Here is a 19,975-nt window from a genome sequence, read left to right as displayed (position 1 = left end):
GTCCATTTCTAGTCAGAAAGCCCCACAGTATGATGTCATCATTCGTGGTGCTTTCAAGGTCCATGGCAAGCACTGCATCCTCTGAAGGCTTCCAAACGAACCATACAGGATGGCAGAGGAGCCTGCAGCAGCTGTGGCCAGTGCCAGACCCCGAGCTGCCTCCAAATTCGACGAGGCTTCACTGCAGGCATTATTGGATGGGGTGAGGGCCCACAGGGAGGTCCTCTTCCCTAGGTCAGGCAGGAAGAGGCCTCCCACTGAGACCAAGGCTGCATGGATGCAGGTGTCAGCAGATGTCAACTCGAATGTGCATGTCACCTTGGCATCACATCTCTAGCTCCTTCCTTTACTCCCCCACAGTACCATCCAGAGCCCCCGTCCTCACTGTGGAGGAGGAAGAGGCTGTGCAGCCAGACTCCTCAGAGGAAGCTCCAACCTCTGAGGGCGCAGCGTCAGCAGAAGTAAGTGCACCCAGCACCAGCGCAGACACTCACACCTCGGGGGGACCTTCGGGACATAGAGTAGTGTTGTCACCTGGTGTATCACAGCTCACAAGTGAGCCTCAGCAGATTCTGGAGACAGGGACAGCAGAGGGCGGAGGGCGCAGGACTCTGCCAGCTCAGCTCAGCTGCGCTGCATGTCGACCCTCTGCCTCTGGGTCCATCCGCAAGAGAAGAGGTGATGGATCTCCATGCACAGATGCAGGAGTCTCTGGCAGGTTTTGTCTCCAGGGTCGCTGCGAGTGTGGAGCGAATGGAGGAGTCCATAGCGACCATGAGCAGAGCCTTTGTGGAGTCATTGGCACATGAACGCATCACCATGGAAAGGTTGACAACCTCCATGGAGGAGATAACTCGCCAGGGTACGGAAAACATGGTGAGTGCCCATAAGAGAATGACATCTCTTGAGGAGCGTTGGCCACCTATTGAACAGAGAAACTAGATCTTCATGGAAGTCCTTCTGAGTAGGACTGCCAGTGCAGAAACGGGTCCCCATGGCGCAGCAAGGTGCTCTCAAGCCACTTCCAAGCGCTGGCCCCTTCTGGCCTGTGCAGCTTCAGGTGAGTGAGTAGCAGCCTGGTGCTCCTGGTCATCATCCTGCTGTTCCTGGTTCTGCTGCTGCTGCCTCTACTGCTGGAGATCCTCTAATGGCAAGAAGGGAAGGAAAAAAAGGCGTCCCATGCTTCTGGTAGATGCCTCTGCTGAGGAAGCGCTGAGTGAGGGTGGCAAGAGGGGCTTCCCAGGAGATCACATTGGAGAAGTTTGTGAGGCTCCAACCTTCCACAGCTGTGCCTAAGCCTTGAAGAAGTAGCCCCAAACCTGCAGCAACAAGGTCCTTCACCATACAAGTGCTGCCCTTTTAAATCGCAGCTTTTCCAAATGACCTGCAGCTGACTGCAAGCAAGCTGGCAAGCTTCACGCCAGGTTTCATCAGCGGGGTTCCCCGCAGGCGTGTTTGATGTGGGGAAAGCCCCAAAATCGCAACGGCCCCTGAAAATCGACTTAAACAAGGTAATAATTGCTTATTAGTGTTCCGACGGCCAGTCCCGCCAGCAGAAAATCGGGGCCTTTGTGTTCTCCTCACAGCTTACTGTCCCACCTAGCTTTGTATCAGCAGCAAACTTGGATACATTACACTCGGTCCCCTCATCTAGGTCATTAATATGGATTGTAAATAGCTGAGACCCCAACACTGATCCTTGCGGCACCCCACTAGTTACAGCCTGCCAACCTGAAAAAGGCCGGTTATCCCTACTCCCTGTTTTCTGTCCGTTAACCAATCCTCTATCCATGCTATTATATTACCCCCATTCCCATGAGCCCTAGTCTTGTGTAATAACCTTTTATGTGGCACCTTATCGAATGCTTTTTGGAAATCCAAATATATTACATCCACTGGTTCCCCTTTATCTACACTGCCAGTTACATCCTCAAAAAACGAATACATTTGTCAAACACGATTTCCCTTTCATAAAACCATGTTAGCTCTGCCTAGTCATGTTATGATTTTCTAAGCGACTTGATACCACTTCCTTAACAATGGATTCCAGCATTTTCCCCGACGACTGATGTCAGGCTAACTGGCCTGTAGTTCCCTGTCTTTTCTCTCCCTGCTTTCTTGAATAGTGGTGTTGTAGGAGTGCTTGAACTCCCAACGAAAGTACTGAGACTGAAACTAGCAGTTAACCAAACGTGGTTTAATGCACTGGTAAAAGTTACAAACAAAAACGCAGGAGAAACTCTATACAGGTCTGTACACCAACTGGCTCCACGAGGACTGAGGGGGAACGCCGCTCCCCTCTGACGTCATGACGTCATCACGTTTCCCGCCGTTGGGAACGTCGCGTGACCTGCGTGATGACGTCATCGCGCTGGATCGCCGTTTTACCGAACCCGCGCTGTTTATACAGAGCAAACACTTAAAGGTAACAAGCCCCTGTTAAAGGCAATTATATACATTATTACTGCAAGAGTCTCTTGGTGGCTTTGCCACAGTGTTACATTTGCGACCTTCCAATTCACTGGGACCATTCCAGAATCTAGGGAATTTTGGAAGATCAAAACCAATGCATCCAGTATCTCTTCAGCCACCTCTTTTAGAACCCCGCATGTAGGCCGTCAGGTCCAGGGGATTTGTTGGCTTTTAGTCCCATTAGTTTCTCTAGTACTTTTTCTCCACTTATATTAATTACGTTAAGATCCTCACCCTCATTAGACCCTTGGTTCCCCACCATTTTTGGTATGATTTTTGTGTCTTCTACTGTGAAGACAGATACAAAATATTTATTTAACGTTTCTGCCTTTTCCTTATTCCCCATAATAATTTCTCCTGTCTCAGCCTTTAAGGGACCAACGTTTACTTTTGCTACTCTTTTCCTTTTTACGTACTTGTAGAAGCTCTTACAATCGGCTTTTATATTTCTTGCTAGTTTTCTCTCATTCTATTTTTTCCCTTTTTATCAATTTTTTGGTCAACCTTTGCTGGTTTCTGAAACTCTCCCAATCCTCAGGCTTACTATTATTCTTTGCAACATTATAAGCTTCTTCTTTCAATCTAATGCTATCCTTAACTTCTTTAGTTAGCCACGGTTGGATCACTTTTCCCATGGAGTTTTTGTTTCTCAATGGAATGTATTTTTGTTGAGAATTATGAAGTATTTCTTTAAATGCTAGCCACTGCTTATCTACTGCCATACCTTTTAATCTATTTTTCCAATCTCCCTTAGCCAACTCACCCCTCATACCTATGTAATTGGCTTTATTTAAGTTTAAGACTCTAGTTTCGGACTTAGGCAAGCCACTCTCAAAATTAACATGAAATTCTATCATATTATGATCACTCTGCCCCAGAGGATCCTTTACTATGAGATTGCTAATTAATCCTGTCTCATTACACAATACAAGATATGAAATAGCCTGTTCCCTGGTTGGTTCCATGACATATTGTTCTAGGTAACTGTCCCGAATGCATTCCATGTCAGTGGCTAGGGAATGGAGTTTGTGGCGGGAATTGAAAACAATGGCTTCGGTCTTCCCAATATTTAATTGGAGAAAATTTCTGCTCACCCAGAACTGTATGTTGGACAAGTAGTCTGACAGTTTAGAGACCGTGGAGGGGTCGAGAGAGAGGTGGTGGTGAGGTAGAGCTGGGTGTCGTCAGCGTACATGTGGAACCTGAATAAACGGGTCATTTTCCGAGTGGCAGGCAGTGACTAGTGGGGTACCGCAAGGCTCGGTCCTAGGACCCCAGCTGTTCACAATATATATTAATGATCTGGACGAGGGAATTGGATGTAATATCTCCAAATTTGCAGACGACACAAAGCTGGGCAGGAGGGTAAGCTGCGAGGAGGATGTCGGGAAACTCCAGTACGATTTGGACAGGTTGGGTGATTGGGCAGAAACATGGCAAATGCACTATAATGTGGATAAATGTGAGGTTATCCACTTTGGTGGCAAAAACAGGAAGGCAGATTATTATTTGAATGGCAATAGATTGGGAGAAGGGGAAGTGCAAAGAGACCTGGGTGTCCTTGTGCACCAGTCACTGAAGGTAAGCATGCAGGTGCAGCAGGCGGTTAAGAAGGCAAATGGTATGTTGGCCTTCATAGCAAGAGGGTTCGAGTACAGGAACAAGGATGTCTTGCTACAGTTGTACAGGGCCTTGGTGAGACCACACCTTGTGTATTGTGTGCAGTTTTGGTCACCTTACCTGAGGAAGGACGTTCTTGCCATGGAGGGAGTGCAGCGAAGATTCACCAGACTGATACCTGGGATGGCAGGAATGACGTATGAGGAGAGATTGTGTCGATTGGGCTTATACTCACTGGAGTTTAGAAGATTGAGAGGGGATCTCATCGAAGCCTATAAAATTCTGTCAGGTCTGGACAGACTAGATGCAGGAAGGATGTTTCTGATGGCCGGGGAGTCCAGAACCAGGGGTCATAGTCTAAGGATAAGGGGTAAGCCATTTAGGACTGAAATGAGGAGGAATTTCTTCACCCAGAGAGTGGTGAACCTGTGGAATTCTCTGCCACAGAGGGCGGTGGAGGCTAGTTCATTAAATATATTCAAGAAAGAGTTGGATATATTTCTTGAGGCTAAAGGGATCAAGGGATATGGGGAAAAGGCAGGGACAGGGTACTGAATTTGGATGATCAGCCATGATCACATTGAATGGCGGAGCAGGCTCGAAGGGCCGAATGGCCTACTCCTGCTCCTATCTTCTATGTTTCTATGTTTCTGACGCTGTGTTTTCGGATGATGTCACCAAGGGGCTGTATGTAGATGAGAAATAGGAGGGGGGCCAAGGATAGATCCTCGGGGGACATCAGAGGTAACGATGCGGGAGCGGGAAGAGAAGCCTTTGCAGGTGATTCTTTGGCTACGATTAGATAGATAAGAATGGAACCGGGCGAGTGCAGTCCCACCCAGCTGGACGATGGTGGAGAGGCGTTGGAGGAGGATGTAGTGGTCAACCGTGTCAAAGGATGCAGACAGGTCGAGAAGGACGAGGAGGGATAGCTTACCTTTGTCAATGACCCAGCCCCTTTACCCTGCAGAGAGGGGATTTCTGGGCTTGCAAGCACAGAATCAGGTGCACAAAGCCCCCTGACCCTGCCACCTTTACCCTACGGACAGGTGAGTCTCTGGGCATACAGGCACAAGCCCCTAGCCCTGACCCCTGCCCCCCGTACCCTACGGACAGGTGAATCTCTGGGCATACAGGTACAAGCCCCTAGCCCTGACCCCTGCCCCCCTGTACCCTACAGACAGGTGCGTCTCTGGGCATACAGGTACAAGCCCCTAGCCCTGACCCTTGTCCCCCTGTACCCTGCGGACAGGTGAGTCTCTGGGCATACAGGTGCAAGCCCCTAGCCCTGACCCCCTCGCCCCTGTACCCTACAGACAGGTGAGTCTCTGGGCATACAGGTACAAGCCCCTAGCCCTGACCCCTGCCCCCTGTACCCTACGGACACGTGAGTCTCTGGGCATACAGGTACAAGCCCCTAGCCCTGACCCCTGCCCCCCTGTACCCTGCGGACAGGTGAATCTCTGGGCATACAGGTACAAGCCCCTAGCCCTGACCCCTGTCCCCCTGTACCCTGCGGACAGGTGAGTCTCTGGGCATACAGGTACAAGCCCCTAGCCCTGACCCCTGCCCCCCTGTACCCTGCGGACAGGTGAATCTCTGGGCATACAGGTACAAGCCCCTAGCCCTGACCCCTGCCCCCCTGTACCCTGCGGACAGGTGAATCTCTGGGCATACAGGTACAAGCCCCTAGCCCTGACCCCTGCCCCCCTGTACCCTACAGACAGGTGCGTCTCTGGGCATACAGGTGCAAGCCCCTAGCCCTGACCCCTGCCCCCCTGTACCCTACGGACACGTGAGTCTCTGGGCATACAGGTACAAGCCCCTAGCCCTGACCCTTGTCCCCCTGTACCCTGCGGACAGGTGAGTCTCTGGGCATACAGGTGCAAGCCCCTAGCCCTGACCCTTGTCCCCCTGTACCCTGCGGACAGGTGAGTCTCTGGGCATACAGGTACAAGCCCCTAGCCCTGACCCCCTCGCCCCTGTACCCTACAGACAGGTGCGTCTCTGGGCATACAGGTACAAGCCCCTAGCCTTGACCCCTGCCCCCCTGTACCCTACGGACAGGTGCGTCTCTGGGCATACAGGCACAAGCCCCTAGCCTTGACCCCTGCCCCCTGTACCCTGCGGACAGGTGAATCTCTGGGCATACAGGTACAAGCCCCTAGCCTTGACCCCTGCCCCCTGTACCCTGCGGACAGGTGAATCTCTGGGCATACAGGCACAAGCCCCTAGCCTTGACCCCTGCCCCCTGTACCCTGCGGACAGGTGAATCTCTGGGCATACAGGTACAAGCCCCTAGCCCTGACCCCTGTACCCTACGGACACGTGAGTCTCTGGGCATACAGGTACAAGCCCCTAGCCCTGACCCCTGCACCCTACGGACAGGTGAGTCTCTGGGCATACAGGTACAAGCCCCTAGCCCTGACCCCCTCGCCCCTGTACCCTGCGGACAGGTGAGTCTCTGGGCATACAGGTACAAGCCCCTAGCCCTGACCCCTGCCCCCCTGTACCCTACGGACAGGTGCGTCTCTGGGCATACAGGCACAAGCCCCTAGCCCTGACCCCAGCGCCCCCCTGTACCCTGCGGACAGGTGAGTCTCTGGGCATACAGGTACAAGCCCCTAGCCCTGACCCCAGCGCCCCTGTACCCTGCGGACAGGTGAATCTCTGGGCATACAGGTACAAGCCCCTAGCCCTGACCCCTGCCCCCCTGCATCCTGCGGACAGGTGCGTCTCTGGGCATACAGGTACAAGCCCCTAGCCCTGACCCCTGCCCCCCTGTATCCTGCGGACAGGTGAGTCTCTGGGCATACAGGTACAAGCCCCTAGCCCTGACCCCAGCGCCCCCCTGTACCCTGCGGACAGGTGAGTCTCTGGGCATACAGGTACAAGCCCCTAGCCCTGACCCCTGCCCCCCTGCATCCTGCGGACAGGTGCGTCTCTGGGCATACAGGTACAAGCCCCTAGCCCTGACCCCTGACCCCTGCCCCCCTGTATCCTGCGGACAGGTGAGTCTCTGGGCATACAGGTACAAGCCCCTAGCCCTGACCCCTGACCCCCTGTATCCTGCGGACAGGTGAGTCTCTGGGCATACAGGTATATGCCAAGCCCTGGCCTCGCCCCCTTTAAACCGCCTGGATTTTTTGGCTTGCAAGCACAGAATCACGTGGTATCATTTGGCCCCGCCCCTTCAACTCTCTTGGATTTTGATTGGGGGATTTTGCCAGCACAATAACACGTGCTACCAGTTGGCCCCGCCCCTTGAACATCCTGGATTGTGATTGGGGGATTTGACAGCACAGTAACACGTGGTACCATTCGGCTCCGCCCCCTTAAACCCTCCTGGATTTTGATTGGGGGGATTTGCCAGCACCGAATGACGTCATACCATGTGGCCACGTCCCTCGAACATCCTAGATTTTGATTGGTTTTGTTTGCCAGCACAGTAACACGTGGTACTATTTAGCCCCGCCCCTTTAACCTTCCTGGGTTGTGATTGGGGTGATTTGCCAGTACCGAATGACGTTCTACCCTTTGGCCCCGCCCCTGGAACATCCTGGATTGTGATTGGGGGGATTTGCCAGCACAGTAACACGTGGTACCCTTGAAACCTCCTGGATTGTGTTTGGGGGGATTTTGCCAGCACAGTAACACGTGGTACCCTTGAACCCTCCTGGATTGTGATTGGGGGGGTTTTGCCAGCACAGTAACACGTGGCCCCTTGAATCCTCCTGGATTGTGATTGGGGGGATTTGCCAGCACAGTAACACGTGGCCACTTGAACCCTCCTGGATTGTGATTGGGGGGATTTTGCCAGCACAGTAACACGTGGCCCCTTGAACCCTCCTGGATTGTGATTGGGGGGATTTTGCCAGCACAGTAACACATGGCCCCTTGAACCCTCCTGGATTGTGATTGGGGGGAATTGCCAGCACAGTAACACGTGGCACCCTTGAACCCTCCTGGATTGTGATTGGGGGGATTTTGCCAGCACAGTAACACGTGGCCCCTTGAACCCTCCTGGATTGTGATTGGGGGGATTTGCCAGCACAGTAACACGTGGCCCCTTGAACCCTCCTGGATTGTGATTGGGGGGATTTTGCCAGCACAGTAACACGTGGTACCCTTGAACCCTCCTGGATTGTGATTGGTGGGATTTGCCAGCACAGTAACACGTGGTACCCTTGAACCCTCCTGGATTGTGATTGGGGGGATTTGCCAGCACAGTAACACGTGGTACCCTTGAACCCTCCTGGATTGTGATTGGGGGGATTTTGCCAGCACAGTAACACGTGGTACCCTTGAACCCTCCTGGATTGTGATTGGTGGGATTTGCCAGCACAGTAACACGTGGTACCCTTGAACCCTCCTGGATTGTGATTGGGGGGATTTGCCAGCACAGTAACACGTGGTACCCTTGAACCCTCCTGGATTGTGATTGGGGGGATTTTGCCAGCACAGTAACACGTGGGACCCTGTGGCCCCGCCCCTTCTCTGTGACAGCCACCTCCGGGTCAGAGTTGAGAGTGGAGAGAGCGCGACTCCCAGCGTCGAGTAAAACTGGAAGTCATTTTATTTTATAATATTTTTACACAGACATTGACCGCCGCCACTATCCTGTGATCCAAGGCCGGGGAGAGAGAGCGAAGGCCAGCACCAACACCCGGCCCGCGGAACCTACCTCCCTCACTCCCTCACTCACAGCCTCCCTCCCTGGTTCACGGCCCGGCCCGGCCCGGCGGGGAATGGGGCGGCGGCGGCCGGGATGTCGCATCAGGTAATCGAGAGAGAGAGACAGGGGAACAGTCCCCGCCCCTTCTACCGGCGGCTTCCACAGCGTTCTAGCAGGTTCAGAATGTTCCAGAGCGTTCTGGCAGGTTCCAGAGCGTTCCAGAACGCTTCAGAATGTTCCAGAGCATTCTGGCAGGTTCCAGGGCGTTCCAGAACGCTTCAGAATGTTCCAGAGCGTTCTGGCAGGTTCCAGAGCATTCCAGAACGCTTCAGAACGTTCCAGGGCGTTCTGGCAGGTTCCAGAAGGCTTCAGAATGTTCCAGCAGCTTTCAGAATGTTTCAGAGTGTTCTAGCAGGTCCCAGAACGTTCCAGCAGGGATCCGGACTGCGCTCCGGCAGGGATCCGGACTGCGCTCCGGCAGGGATCCGGACTGCGCTCCGGCAGGGATCGCCCAGTGCGTTCCGGCAGGGATCCAGACTGCGCTCCGGCAGGGATCGCCCAGTGCGCTCCGGCAGGGATCCAGACTGCGCTCCAGCAGGGATCCAGACTGCGCTCCGGGAGGGATCCAGACTGCGCTCCGGGAGGGATCCAGACTGCGCTCCGGCAGGGATCCAGACTGCGCTCCGGCAGGGATCGCCCAGTGCGTTCCGGCAGGGATCCGGACTGCGCTCCAGCAGGGATCCGGACTGCGCTCCGGCAGGTATCCGGACTGCGCTCCGGCAGGGATCCGGACTGCGCTCCGGCAGGGATCCGGACTGCGCTCCGGCAGGGATCCGGACTGCGTTCCGGCAGGGATTGCCCAGTGCGTTCCGGCAGGGATCCAGACTGCGCTCCGGCAGGGATCCAGACTGCGCTCCGGCAGGGATCCAGACTGCGCTCCGGCAGGGATCCGGACTGCGTTCCGGCAGGGATCGCCCAGTGCGTTCCGGCAGGGATCCGGACTGCGCTCTGGCAGGGATCCAGACTGCGCTCCGGCAGGGATCCAGACTGCGCTCCGGCAGGGATCCGGAATGCGTTCCGGCAGGGATCGCCCAGTGCGTTCCGGCAGGGATCCAGACTGCGCTCCGGCAGGGATCCAGACTGCGCTCCGGCAGGGATCCGGACTGCGCTCCGGCAGGGATCGCCCAGTGCGCTCCGGCAGGGATCCGGACTGCGCTCCGGCAGGGATCGCCCAGTGCGCTCCAGCAGGGATCCGGACTGCGCTCCGGCAGGGATCCGGACTGCGCTCCGGCAGGGATTGCCCAGTGCACTCCGGCAGGGATCCGGACTGCGCTCCGGCAGGGATCCGGACTGCGCTCCGGCAGGGATCCGGACTGCGCTCTGGCAGGGATCCGGAATGCGCTCCGGCAGGGATCCAGACTGCGCTCCGGCAGGGATCCGGACTGCTCTCCGGCAGGGATCCGGACTGCGCTCCGGCAGGGATCCGGACTGCGCTCCGGCAGGGATCCAGACTGCATTCCGGCAGGGATCGCCCAGTGCGCTCCGGCAGGGATCCAGACTGCGCTCCGGCAGGGATCCGGACTGCGTTCCGGCAGGGATCCAGACTGCGCTCCGGCAGGAATCGCCCAGTGCGCTCCGGCAGTGATCCGGACTGCGCTCCGGCAGGGATCCGGACTGCGCTCCGGCAGGGATCCGGACTGCGCTCCGGCAGGGATACGGACTGCGTTCCGGCAGGAATCGCCCAGTGCGTTCCGGCAGGGATCCAGACTGCGCTCCGGCAGTGATCCGGACTGCGCTCCGGCAGTGATCCGGACTGCGTTCCGGCAGGGATTGCCCAGTGCGCTCCGGCAGGGATCCAGACTGAGCTCCGGCAGGGATCCAGACTGCGCTCCGGCAGGGATCCGGAATGCGCTCCGGCAGGGATCCGGACTGCGTTCCGGCAGGGATTGCCCAGTGCGCTCCGGCAGGGATCCAGACTGCGCTCCGGCAGGGATCCAGACTGCTCTCCGGCAGGGATCCAGACTGCGCTCCGGCAGGGATCCGGACTGCGCTCCGGCAGGGATCCGGACTGCTCTCCGGCAGGGATCCGGACTGCGCTCCGGCAGGGATCCGGACTGCGCTCCGGCAGGGATCCAGACTGCATTCCGGCAGGGATCGCCCAGTGCGCTCCGGCAGGGATCCAGACTGCACTCCGGCAGGGATCCGGACTGCGTTCCGGCAGGGATCCAGACTGCGCTCCGGCAGGGATCCAGACTGCGCTCCGGCAGGGATCCAGACTGCGCTCCGGCAGGGATCGCCCAGTGCGTTCCGGCAGGGATCCGGACTGCGCTCCGGCAGGAATCGCCCAGTGCGCTCCGGCAGTGATCCGGACTGCGCTCCGGCAGTGATCCGGACTGCGCTCCGGCAGGGATCCGGACTGCGCTCCGGCAGGGATCCGGACTGCGCTCCGGCAGGGATCCGGACTGCGCTCCGGCAGGGATACGGACTGCGTTCCGGCAGGAATCGCCCAGTGCGTTCCGGCAGTGATCCGGACTGCGCTCCGGCAGTGATCCGGACTGCGCTCCGGCAGTGATCCGGACTGCGCTCCGGCGGGGATCCGGACTGCGCTCCGGCGGGGATCCGGACTGCGCTCCGGCGGGGATCCGGACTGCGCTCCGGCGGGAATGCCCAGTGCGCTCCGGCAGGAATCCCCAGAATGCACTCCGGCGGGAATCCCCAGAATGCACTCCGGCGGGAATGCGCTCCGGCGGGAATGCCCAGAATGCGCTCCGGCGGGAATGCCCAGAATGCGCTCCGGCGGGAATGCCCAGAATGCGCTCCGGCGGGAATGCCCAGAATGCGCTCCGGCGGGAATGCCCAGAATGCGCTCCGGCGGGAATGCCCAGAATGCGCTCCGGCGGGAATGCCCAGAATGCGCTCCGGCGGGAATGCCCAGAATGCGCTCCGGCGGGAATGCCCAGTGCGCTCTGGCGGGAATCCCCAGTGCGCTCCGGCGGGGATCCGGAGTGCGCTCCGGCGGGGATCCGGAGTGCGCTCCGGCGGGGATCCCCAGAATGCCTCCGCCCCCCCGGAGAGGTTCCAGCAGGAATCCAGAATCAGTCACTCTAGATCCGTCCAGTCAGGATCGTATTTACTGACACAGGTTATTTATTTATTTTCAGTCCACCTCAGTCATCGCGGTTAATGTTTTTTTGAGTGAACCTTTACCTTTCGTCAGTCTGTATCTATCCTGCGACTGTTCTCATTTTTGCCGTTCACCCTTTCTGTTATCAGCATTAATTGATTGTGATTTGTCTTTATCTATTGCATATCAATACGGACGTGTCACGTAAGCCCAGTGACAAAGCTGTGTTTGTATTTGAGTAGCTATATTCCCTAGAATTTAGAAGAATGAGAGGTGATCTCATTGAAACATACAAGATTCTGAGGGGGGATTGACAGGGTAGATGCTGAGAGGCTGTTTCCCCCCTGGCTGGAGAGTCTAGAACCAGGGGTCACAGTCTCAGGATAAGGGGTCGGCCATTTAGGACTGAGATGAGGAGGAATTTCTTCACTCAGAGGGCGGTGAATCTTTGGAATTCTCTGCCCCAGAGGGCTGTGGAGGCTCACAGTCGTTGAGTATATTCAAGGCTGAGATCGAGGGTTCGAGGAGCAAGAATGTCTTGCTGCAGTTGTACAAGGCCTTGGTGAGACCACACCTTGAGTATTGTGTGCAGCTTTGGTCGCCTTATCTGAGGAAGGATGTTCTTGCCATGGAGGGAGTGCAGCGAAGATTCACCAGGCTGATACCTGGGATGGCAGGAATGACGTATGAGGAGAGATTGGGTCGATTGGGCTTATACTCGCTGGAGTTTAGAAGAATGAGAGGGGATCTCATTGAAACTTATAAAATTCTAACAGGACTAGATGCAGGAAGGATGTTCCCGATGGCGGGGGAGTCCAGAACCAGGGGTCACAGTCTAAGGATAAGGGGTAGGCTATTTAGGACAGAGATGAGGAATTTCTTCACCCAGAGAGTGGTGAACCTGTGGAATTCTCTACCACAGAAGGCAGTAGAGGGCAATTCATTAAATATATTCAAGAAGGAGTTGGATATATTTCTTAAGGCTAAGGGGATCAAGGGATATGGGGAGAAAGCAGGGACAGGGTACTGAGTTTGGATGATCAGCCATGATCTCATTGAATGGCGGAGCAGGCTCGAGGGGCTGAACGGCCGACTCCTGCTCCTAGTTGTTATGGTCTTATTTCCTGTGCCTTTTCAATAGCTTCAGCGAATGTTTAAAGGCAACGGTAAGGCCTTAGACCGACCGCCTTTCATCACTCAAGGTCTCTCCGGGGGAAGTGGCCCTGACGGGGAGCTTGCGCGCACAGCCTGTGTGTGAGGTGCTGGAGCTTTGCGCCATTGAAGAGGAAGTCTCGCCACCTGTACCTGTCAGCCAGGGTTTGCTCCTGGGGCGACCACCCCCCCGGGATATTTGTTGGAAGAATTGATGCACTTGGAGTGAACTTTCGGGCAGAATCATAGAATAGCGCAGGAGTGGGCTTTTCGGCCTCTCGAGCCTGTTCCGCCATTCGATGAGATCACGGCTGATCTGTGACCTAACTCCAAAAACCCGCCTTTGCTTCATAGCTCTTAATACCCTATGGTTAACAAAAATCTGTTATTCTCAGATTTAAAATTAACAATTGACCCCCCCCAGCATCAATTGCTGTTTGCGGAAGAGAGTTCCAAACTTCTACCAACCCTTTGTGTGTCGAAGTGTTTCCTAACTTCACCCCTGAAAGGTCTGGCTCTAATTTCTAGACTATGTCCCCTAGTCCGAGACTCCCCAACCAGCAGAAATAGTTTCTCTCTAATCTACCCCATCAGTTCTCCTTAATATCCTGATAACTTCGATCAGATCACCCCCCATAACCATCTAAATTCCGGGGAATACAACCCTAGTTTGTGTAATCTCTCCTCGTAACTTAACCCCTTGGAGTCCGGGTATCGTTCTCGTAAATCTTGAACTGTCATAGAAACATAGAAGATAGGAGCAGGAGTCGGCCATTCGGCCCCTCGAGCCTGCTCCGCCATTCAATGCGATCATGGCTGATCATCCAAATTCAGTACCCTGTCCCTGCCTTCTCCCCATATCCCTTGATCCCTTTAGCCTTAAGAAATATATCCAACTCTTTTTTGAATATATTTAATGAACTGGCCTCCACCGCCCTCTGTGGCAGAGAATTCCACAGGTTCACCACTCTCTGGGTGAAGAAATTCCTCCTCATTTCAGTCCTAAATGGCTTACCCCTTATCCTTAGACTATGACCCCTGGTTCTGGACTCCCCGACCATCGGGAACATCCTTCCTGCATCTAGTCTGTCCAGGCCTGACAGAATTTTATAAGTTTCAATGAGATCCCCTCTCAATCTTCTAAACTCCAGTGAGTATAAGCCCAATCGACACAATCTCTCCTCACTCCTGGTGTGTGTGTGTGCCAATGGGTGAGCTCTGCACAACTTCTAAAGCAGGAGTCACGAGATGCAGAAGGGTGTTGATGCCCCTCCAGCTCTCTCTGAATATTTGCAGCTGGCATATGGATGTTATTCTCGCTCTCTCTCTTTATCTTTTTTTTTTTTCCAGCCCCCAGCTGTAGCCGCTCTCCACGAGACCAACTTGGAAAGTGACTCCGCGCAGCAGCGGGAAGCTGGCCGGAATGGATCCCCAGCGGCTGGGCTGCCTCCCTCGCGGTGCCCGGGGCGTGCCCGCCAGTCTCGGAGGCAGGACGCTGCGCTGGATGGGCGCTCTCCCTCGGGGACAGTAGTAACATGAAGCCCAGGTGCAGCTGACCTTTTATCTCTTGGCATCTCAGAAAGAAGAAATTGCAGAATGAACGGCGGGAAGGAAAGCAGCGGAGACAGAGACAGAGGCGGAGGGGGAGGGAAGGTGGCCGTGCAGATCCCCGTTGGCTGGGACCGAAGACTCGATCAGGAGAGGGTGGCTTATATCAGGTACGTAGAGACTTGGGGCTGGATTTTCATGGGAGAAACATAGAAACATAGAAGATAGGAGCAGGAGTCGGCCATTCGGCCCCTCGAGCCTGCTCCGCCATTTAATGAGATCATGGCTGATCATCCAAATTCAGTACCCGGTCCCTGCTTTCTCCCCATATCCCTTGATCCCTTTAGCCTTAAGAAATATATCCAACTCCTTCTTGAATATATTTAATTAATTGGCCTCAACTGCCTTCTGTGGTAGAGAATTCCACAGGTTCACCACTCTCTGGGTGAAGAAATTCCTCCTCATCTCAGTCCTAAATGGCTTACCCCTTATCCTTAGACTGTGACCCCTGGTTCTGGACTCCCCGACCATTGGGAACATCCTTCCTGCATCTAGTCTGTCCAGTCCTGTCAGAATTTTGTAAGTTTCAATGAGATCCCCTCTCATTCTTCTAAACTCCAGCGAGTACAAGCCCAGTCGTCCCAATCTCTCCTCATACATCATTCCTGCCATCCCAGGTATCAGTCTGGTGAATCTTCACTGAACTCCTTCCATGGCAAGAACATCCTTCCTCAGATAAGGCGACCAAAACTACACACAATACTCAAGGTGCGGTCTCACCAAGGCCCTGTACAACTGCAGCAAGACATCCTTGCTCCTGTACTCCAACCCTCTCGCTACGAAGGCCAACATACCATTTGCCTTCTTAACTGCCTGCTGCACCTGCATGCTTACCTTCAGCGACTGGTGCACAAGGACACCCAGGTCTCGTTGTACTTCTCTTCCCAATCTATTGCCATTCAGATAATAATCTGCCTTCCTGTTTTTGCCACCAAACTTTCGGGGTTGTAGTCCCGCCTCCATCGAGTTGTAGCCAACCCACGCGATTTAGACTTGATTGACCTTGTTGAGTCCGCCCAGCTGGCTGAGCAGGCCAATTAAGGGCCACCTGGCAACAGGTGACATCACAGATTGACATTTCATCTGTCAAGAACTATCTTCTGTGTTTCTATAGATATATTTCTTAAGGCTAAAGGGATCAAGGGATATGGGGAGAAAGCAGGGACAGGGGACTGAATTTGGATGATCAGCCATGATCGCACTGAATGGCGGAGCAGGCTCGAGGGGCCGAATGGCCGACTCCTGCTCCTATCTTCTATGTTTCGAGACCTATTGACAGATGAAATATCAGCATTTCACAGCTGTTTGAAGCTGTCAAACACTGACAATCTGTACTCTAAGTTAATTCCTTCCTCTCAGGATGATTTAGAGATCTCCCCGGAACAGAAAGCTGAATGCTGCAATTTTTGACAGATCGTGGCCATTCTGCTTTCTGTGCCGGTGAGATGAGGGACTCCCGAGACCGGAAGGAAGGCTGTAAAGGTAAGTAAAACTTCTTTAAACACACCAAACACACTTACCTCTGCACTCATGCACCCATCACTCACCCGAACACCGGACATCTCGACCCCTCCAAGCCCCTCAGCCTGACGGTCCGCCTCGCTAACTCGGCGTGGTTTGGAGCCGTCGGGAATCCCACATTTCACCAATAAAAATAGGGATTAGGCTAAAAACTGCCTGTTAACTACCTGTTAACAGGCAGTTAATTGGCACTAATCCCCTTCCTGCCTCGGGGAGGCGGGTCGCAGTGCGGGTCGGGTACCCGCCTGCTTGGAAACTGGCATGGAGGCGGGTTGGGGGCAGGATGGGGTCGGGACCCCCGATTTCGGGATTTTAACCCCCCTCACACGCCTCCAATCCCGCCTCCACGGTCCAATGAAAATCCTGCCCTTGATCATTAACAATGCAGATGGGCCGCCTATTAGTTTGGATAGAAGCGGAGTCTCATGATCGGCGAATTACAGAACCAGTACAGCACAGAAGGAGGCCATTCGGCCCATCGAGTCTGCGCCGGCTCTTTCGAAGAGCGACCCAGTTAGTCCCACTCCCCCGCCCCTGCTCTTTCCCCATATCCCTGCAATATTTTTCTCCTTCAAGTATTTACCCAATTCCCTTTTGAAGGCGACTATTGAATCTGCCTCTACCGCCCTATCAGGCAGCGCATTCCAAATCCTAACCACTCATTACGTTAAATCATGTTGCCTCTGGTTTTTTTCGCCAATCGCCTTAAATCTGTGTCCTCTGGTTCTCGACCCTTCAGCCATTGGAAGAGTTTCTCTCCATCTACTCTGTCCAGACCCCTCGTGATTTTGAACACCTCTATCAAATCTCCTCTTAGCCTTCTCTGCTCGAAGGATATTTCAGATCTTGTATTGTGTAATGAGACAGGATTAATTAGCAATCTCATAGTAAAGGATCCTCTGGGGCAGAGTGATCATAATATGATAGAATTTCATGTTAATTTTGAGAATGACTTGCCTAAGTCCGAAACTAGAGTCTTAAACTTAAATAAAGCCAATTACATAGGTATGAGAGGTGAGTTGGCTAAGGTAGATTGGAAAAATTGATTAAAAGGTATGGCGGTAGATAAGCAGTGGCTAGCATTTAAAGAAATATTTCATAATTCTCAACAAAAATACATTCCATTGAGAAACAGAAACTCCACGGGAAAAGTGATCCAACCGTGGCTAACTGAAGAAGTTAAGGATAGCATTAGATTGAAAGAAGAAGCTTGTAATGTTGCAAAGAATAATAGTAAGCCTGAGGATTGGGAGAGTTTCAGAAACCAGCAAAGGGTTGACCAGAAAATTGACAAAAAGGGAAAAAATAGAATATGAGCGAAAACGTAGCAAGAAATATAAAAGCCGATTGTAAGAGCTTCTACAAGTACGTAAAAAGGAAGAGAGTAGCAAAAGTAAACGTTGGTCCCTTAGAGGCTGAGACAGGAGAAATTATAATGGGGAATAAGGAAATGGCAGAAACGTTAAATAAATATTTTGTATCTGTCTTCACAGTAGAAGACTCAAAAATCATACCAAAAATGGTGGGGAACCAAGGGTCTAATGAGGGTGAGGAAAAGTACTTCATCCATGCCTTTGTTACCTCTAGACTTGACTATTCCAACACACTCCTAGCTGGCCTCCCACATTCCACCCTACGTAAACTTGAGGTTGTGATAAAAATGCTAACTTCCGGGAAGTTATGTCATCACTTCCTGTGAACTATGAACTGTGAACTATGAACTGTGTACATACCTCACTTCCTGTCATATGTCACTTCCTGTTGGACTGGTATAAATACTGGTCTGTTCAGTATTGTAAGAGGCTTCTACCAGAGGCATGGTAAAGACCTCTCTTGTATATAGTGTGTTTATAAGTTACTTAAAGCTTACTTTAAAGTTACTTGATGGTAAGTCTCCTTTTTCTTACATCAGAGGTCATCCAAAACTCGGCTGCCCGTGTCCTAACTCGCACCGAGTCCCGTTCGCCCATCTCCCCTGCGCTCGCTGACCTACATTGGCTCCTGGTTAAGCAACGCCTCGATTTCAAAATTCTCATCCTTGTTTTCAAATCCCTCCATGGCCTCGCCCCCCCCTCCCTATCTCTGTAATCTCCTTCAGCCCCACAAACCACCCCCCCCCCCCCCCCCCCCCCCCCGGAGATATCTGCGCTCCTCTAATTCTGCCCTCTTGAGCATCCCTGATTATAATCGCTCAACCATTGGCGGCCGTGCCTTCTGTTGCCTGGGCCCTAAGCTCTGGAATTCCCTGCCTAAACCTGTCCGCCTCACTCCCTCTCTTTCCTCCTTTAAGACGCTCCTTAAAACCTACCTCTTTGACCAAGCTTTTGGTCACCTGCCCTAATTTATCCTTATGTGGCTCGGTGTCAAATTTTTTGTCTTAAAATACTCCTATGCAGTGCCGTGGGATGTTAAAGGCGCTATATAAATACATGTTGTTGAGAAACTAATGGGTCTAAAAGCCGACAAATCCCCTGGACGTGACGGCCTACATCCTAGGGTTCTAAAAGAGGTGGCTGAAGAGATAGTGGATGCATTGGTTTTGATCTTCCAAAATTCTCTAGATTCTGGCGAGGTCCCAGCGGATTGGAAGGTGGCGAATGTAACATCGCTATTCAAGAAAGGAGGTGGAGAAAAAACGGGGAACTACAGGCCAGTTAGCCTGACATCAGTCGCTGGGAAAATGCTGGAATCCATTATTAGGGAAGTGGGATCAAGTCACTTAGAAAATCATAACATGACTAGGCAGCATCAACATGGTTTTGTGAAAGGGAAATCGTGTTTGATAAATTTATTCGAGTTTTTTGAGGATGTAACTAGCAGGGTAGATAAAGGGGAAACATAGAAACATAGAAGATAGGAGCAGGAGTAGGCCATTCGGCCCTTCGAGCCTGCTCCGCCATTCAATGCGATCATGGCTGATCATCCAAATTCAGTACCCTGTCCCTGCCTTCTCCCCATATCCCTTGATCCCTTTAGCCTTAAGAAATATATCCAACTCTTTTTTGAATATATTTAATGAACTGGCCTCCACCGCCCTCTGTGGCAGAGAATTCCACAGGTTCACCACTCTCTGGGTGAAGAAATTCCTCCTCATTTCAGTCCGAAATGGCTTACCCCTTATCCTTAGACTATGACCCCTGGTTCTGGACTCCCCGGCCATCATAAGCATCCTTCCTGCATCTAGTCTGTCCAGGCCTGACAGAATTTTATAAGTTTCGATGGGATCCCCTCTCAATCTTCTAAACTCCAGTGAGTATAAGCCCAATCGACACAATCCCTCCTCATACGTCATTCCTGCCATCCCAGGTATCAGCCTGGTGAATCTTCGCTGCACTCCTTCCGTGGCAAGAACGTCCTTCCTCAGGTAAGGCGACCAAAACTGCACACAGTACTCAAGGTGCGGTCTCACCAAGGCCCTGTACAACTGTAGCAAGACATCCTTGTTCCTGTACTCGAACCCTCTTGCTACGAAGGCCAACATACCATTTGCCTTCTTAACCGCCTGCTGCACCTGCATGCTTACCTTCAGCGACTGGTGCACAAGAACACCCAGGTCTCTTTGCACTTCCCCTTCTCCCAATCTATTGCCATTCAAATAATAATCTGCCTTCCTGTTTTTGCCACCAAAGTGGATAACCTCACATTTATCCACATTATAGTGCAATTGTCATGTTTCTGCCCAATCTGTCCAGATCGTACTGGAGTTTCACGACATCCTCCTCACAGCTTACCCTCCCACCCAGCTTTGTGTCGTCTGCAAATTTGGAGATATTACATCCAATTCCCTCGTCCAGATCATTAAT

At 53.1% G+C, this 19,975-nt stretch overlaps 1 protein-coding gene across 2 annotated transcripts in view; it reads left to right on the top strand.

Annotated features, from left to right (window-relative positions):
* The first annotated feature begins 8,605 nt into the window (after positions 1–8,605).
* Positions 8,606–19,975, top strand: part of mbd6 (methyl-CpG binding domain protein 6) — a 53,056-nt gene continuing 41,686 nt past the window's right edge. Inside the window, exons 1-2 of one of the 2 annotated variants that reach the window (XM_085973040.1) lie at positions 8,606–8,872; positions 14,623–14,761. In XM_085973040.1, the coding sequence (XP_085829166.1) occupies positions 14,640–14,761 (122 nt within the window). In that variant the 5' untranslated portion in view covers positions 8,606–8,872; positions 14,623–14,639. Of the gene's footprint in view, positions 8,873–14,393; positions 14,762–19,975 lie in introns of both variants that reach the window. The other variant, XM_085973039.1, reaches the window with a different exon arrangement.

Source organism: Somniosus microcephalus, chromosome 33, assembly GCF_052327205.1.
Source record: "Somniosus microcephalus isolate GS21.2 chromosome 33, FLI_Smic_1.0, whole genome shotgun sequence".
Classification (NCBI taxonomy): Eukaryota; Metazoa; Chordata; class Chondrichthyes; order Squaliformes; family Somniosidae; genus Somniosus; species Somniosus microcephalus.
The sequence above is the reverse complement of the archived record's forward strand: the minus strand, read 5'-3'. Positions and strand labels throughout refer to the sequence as shown.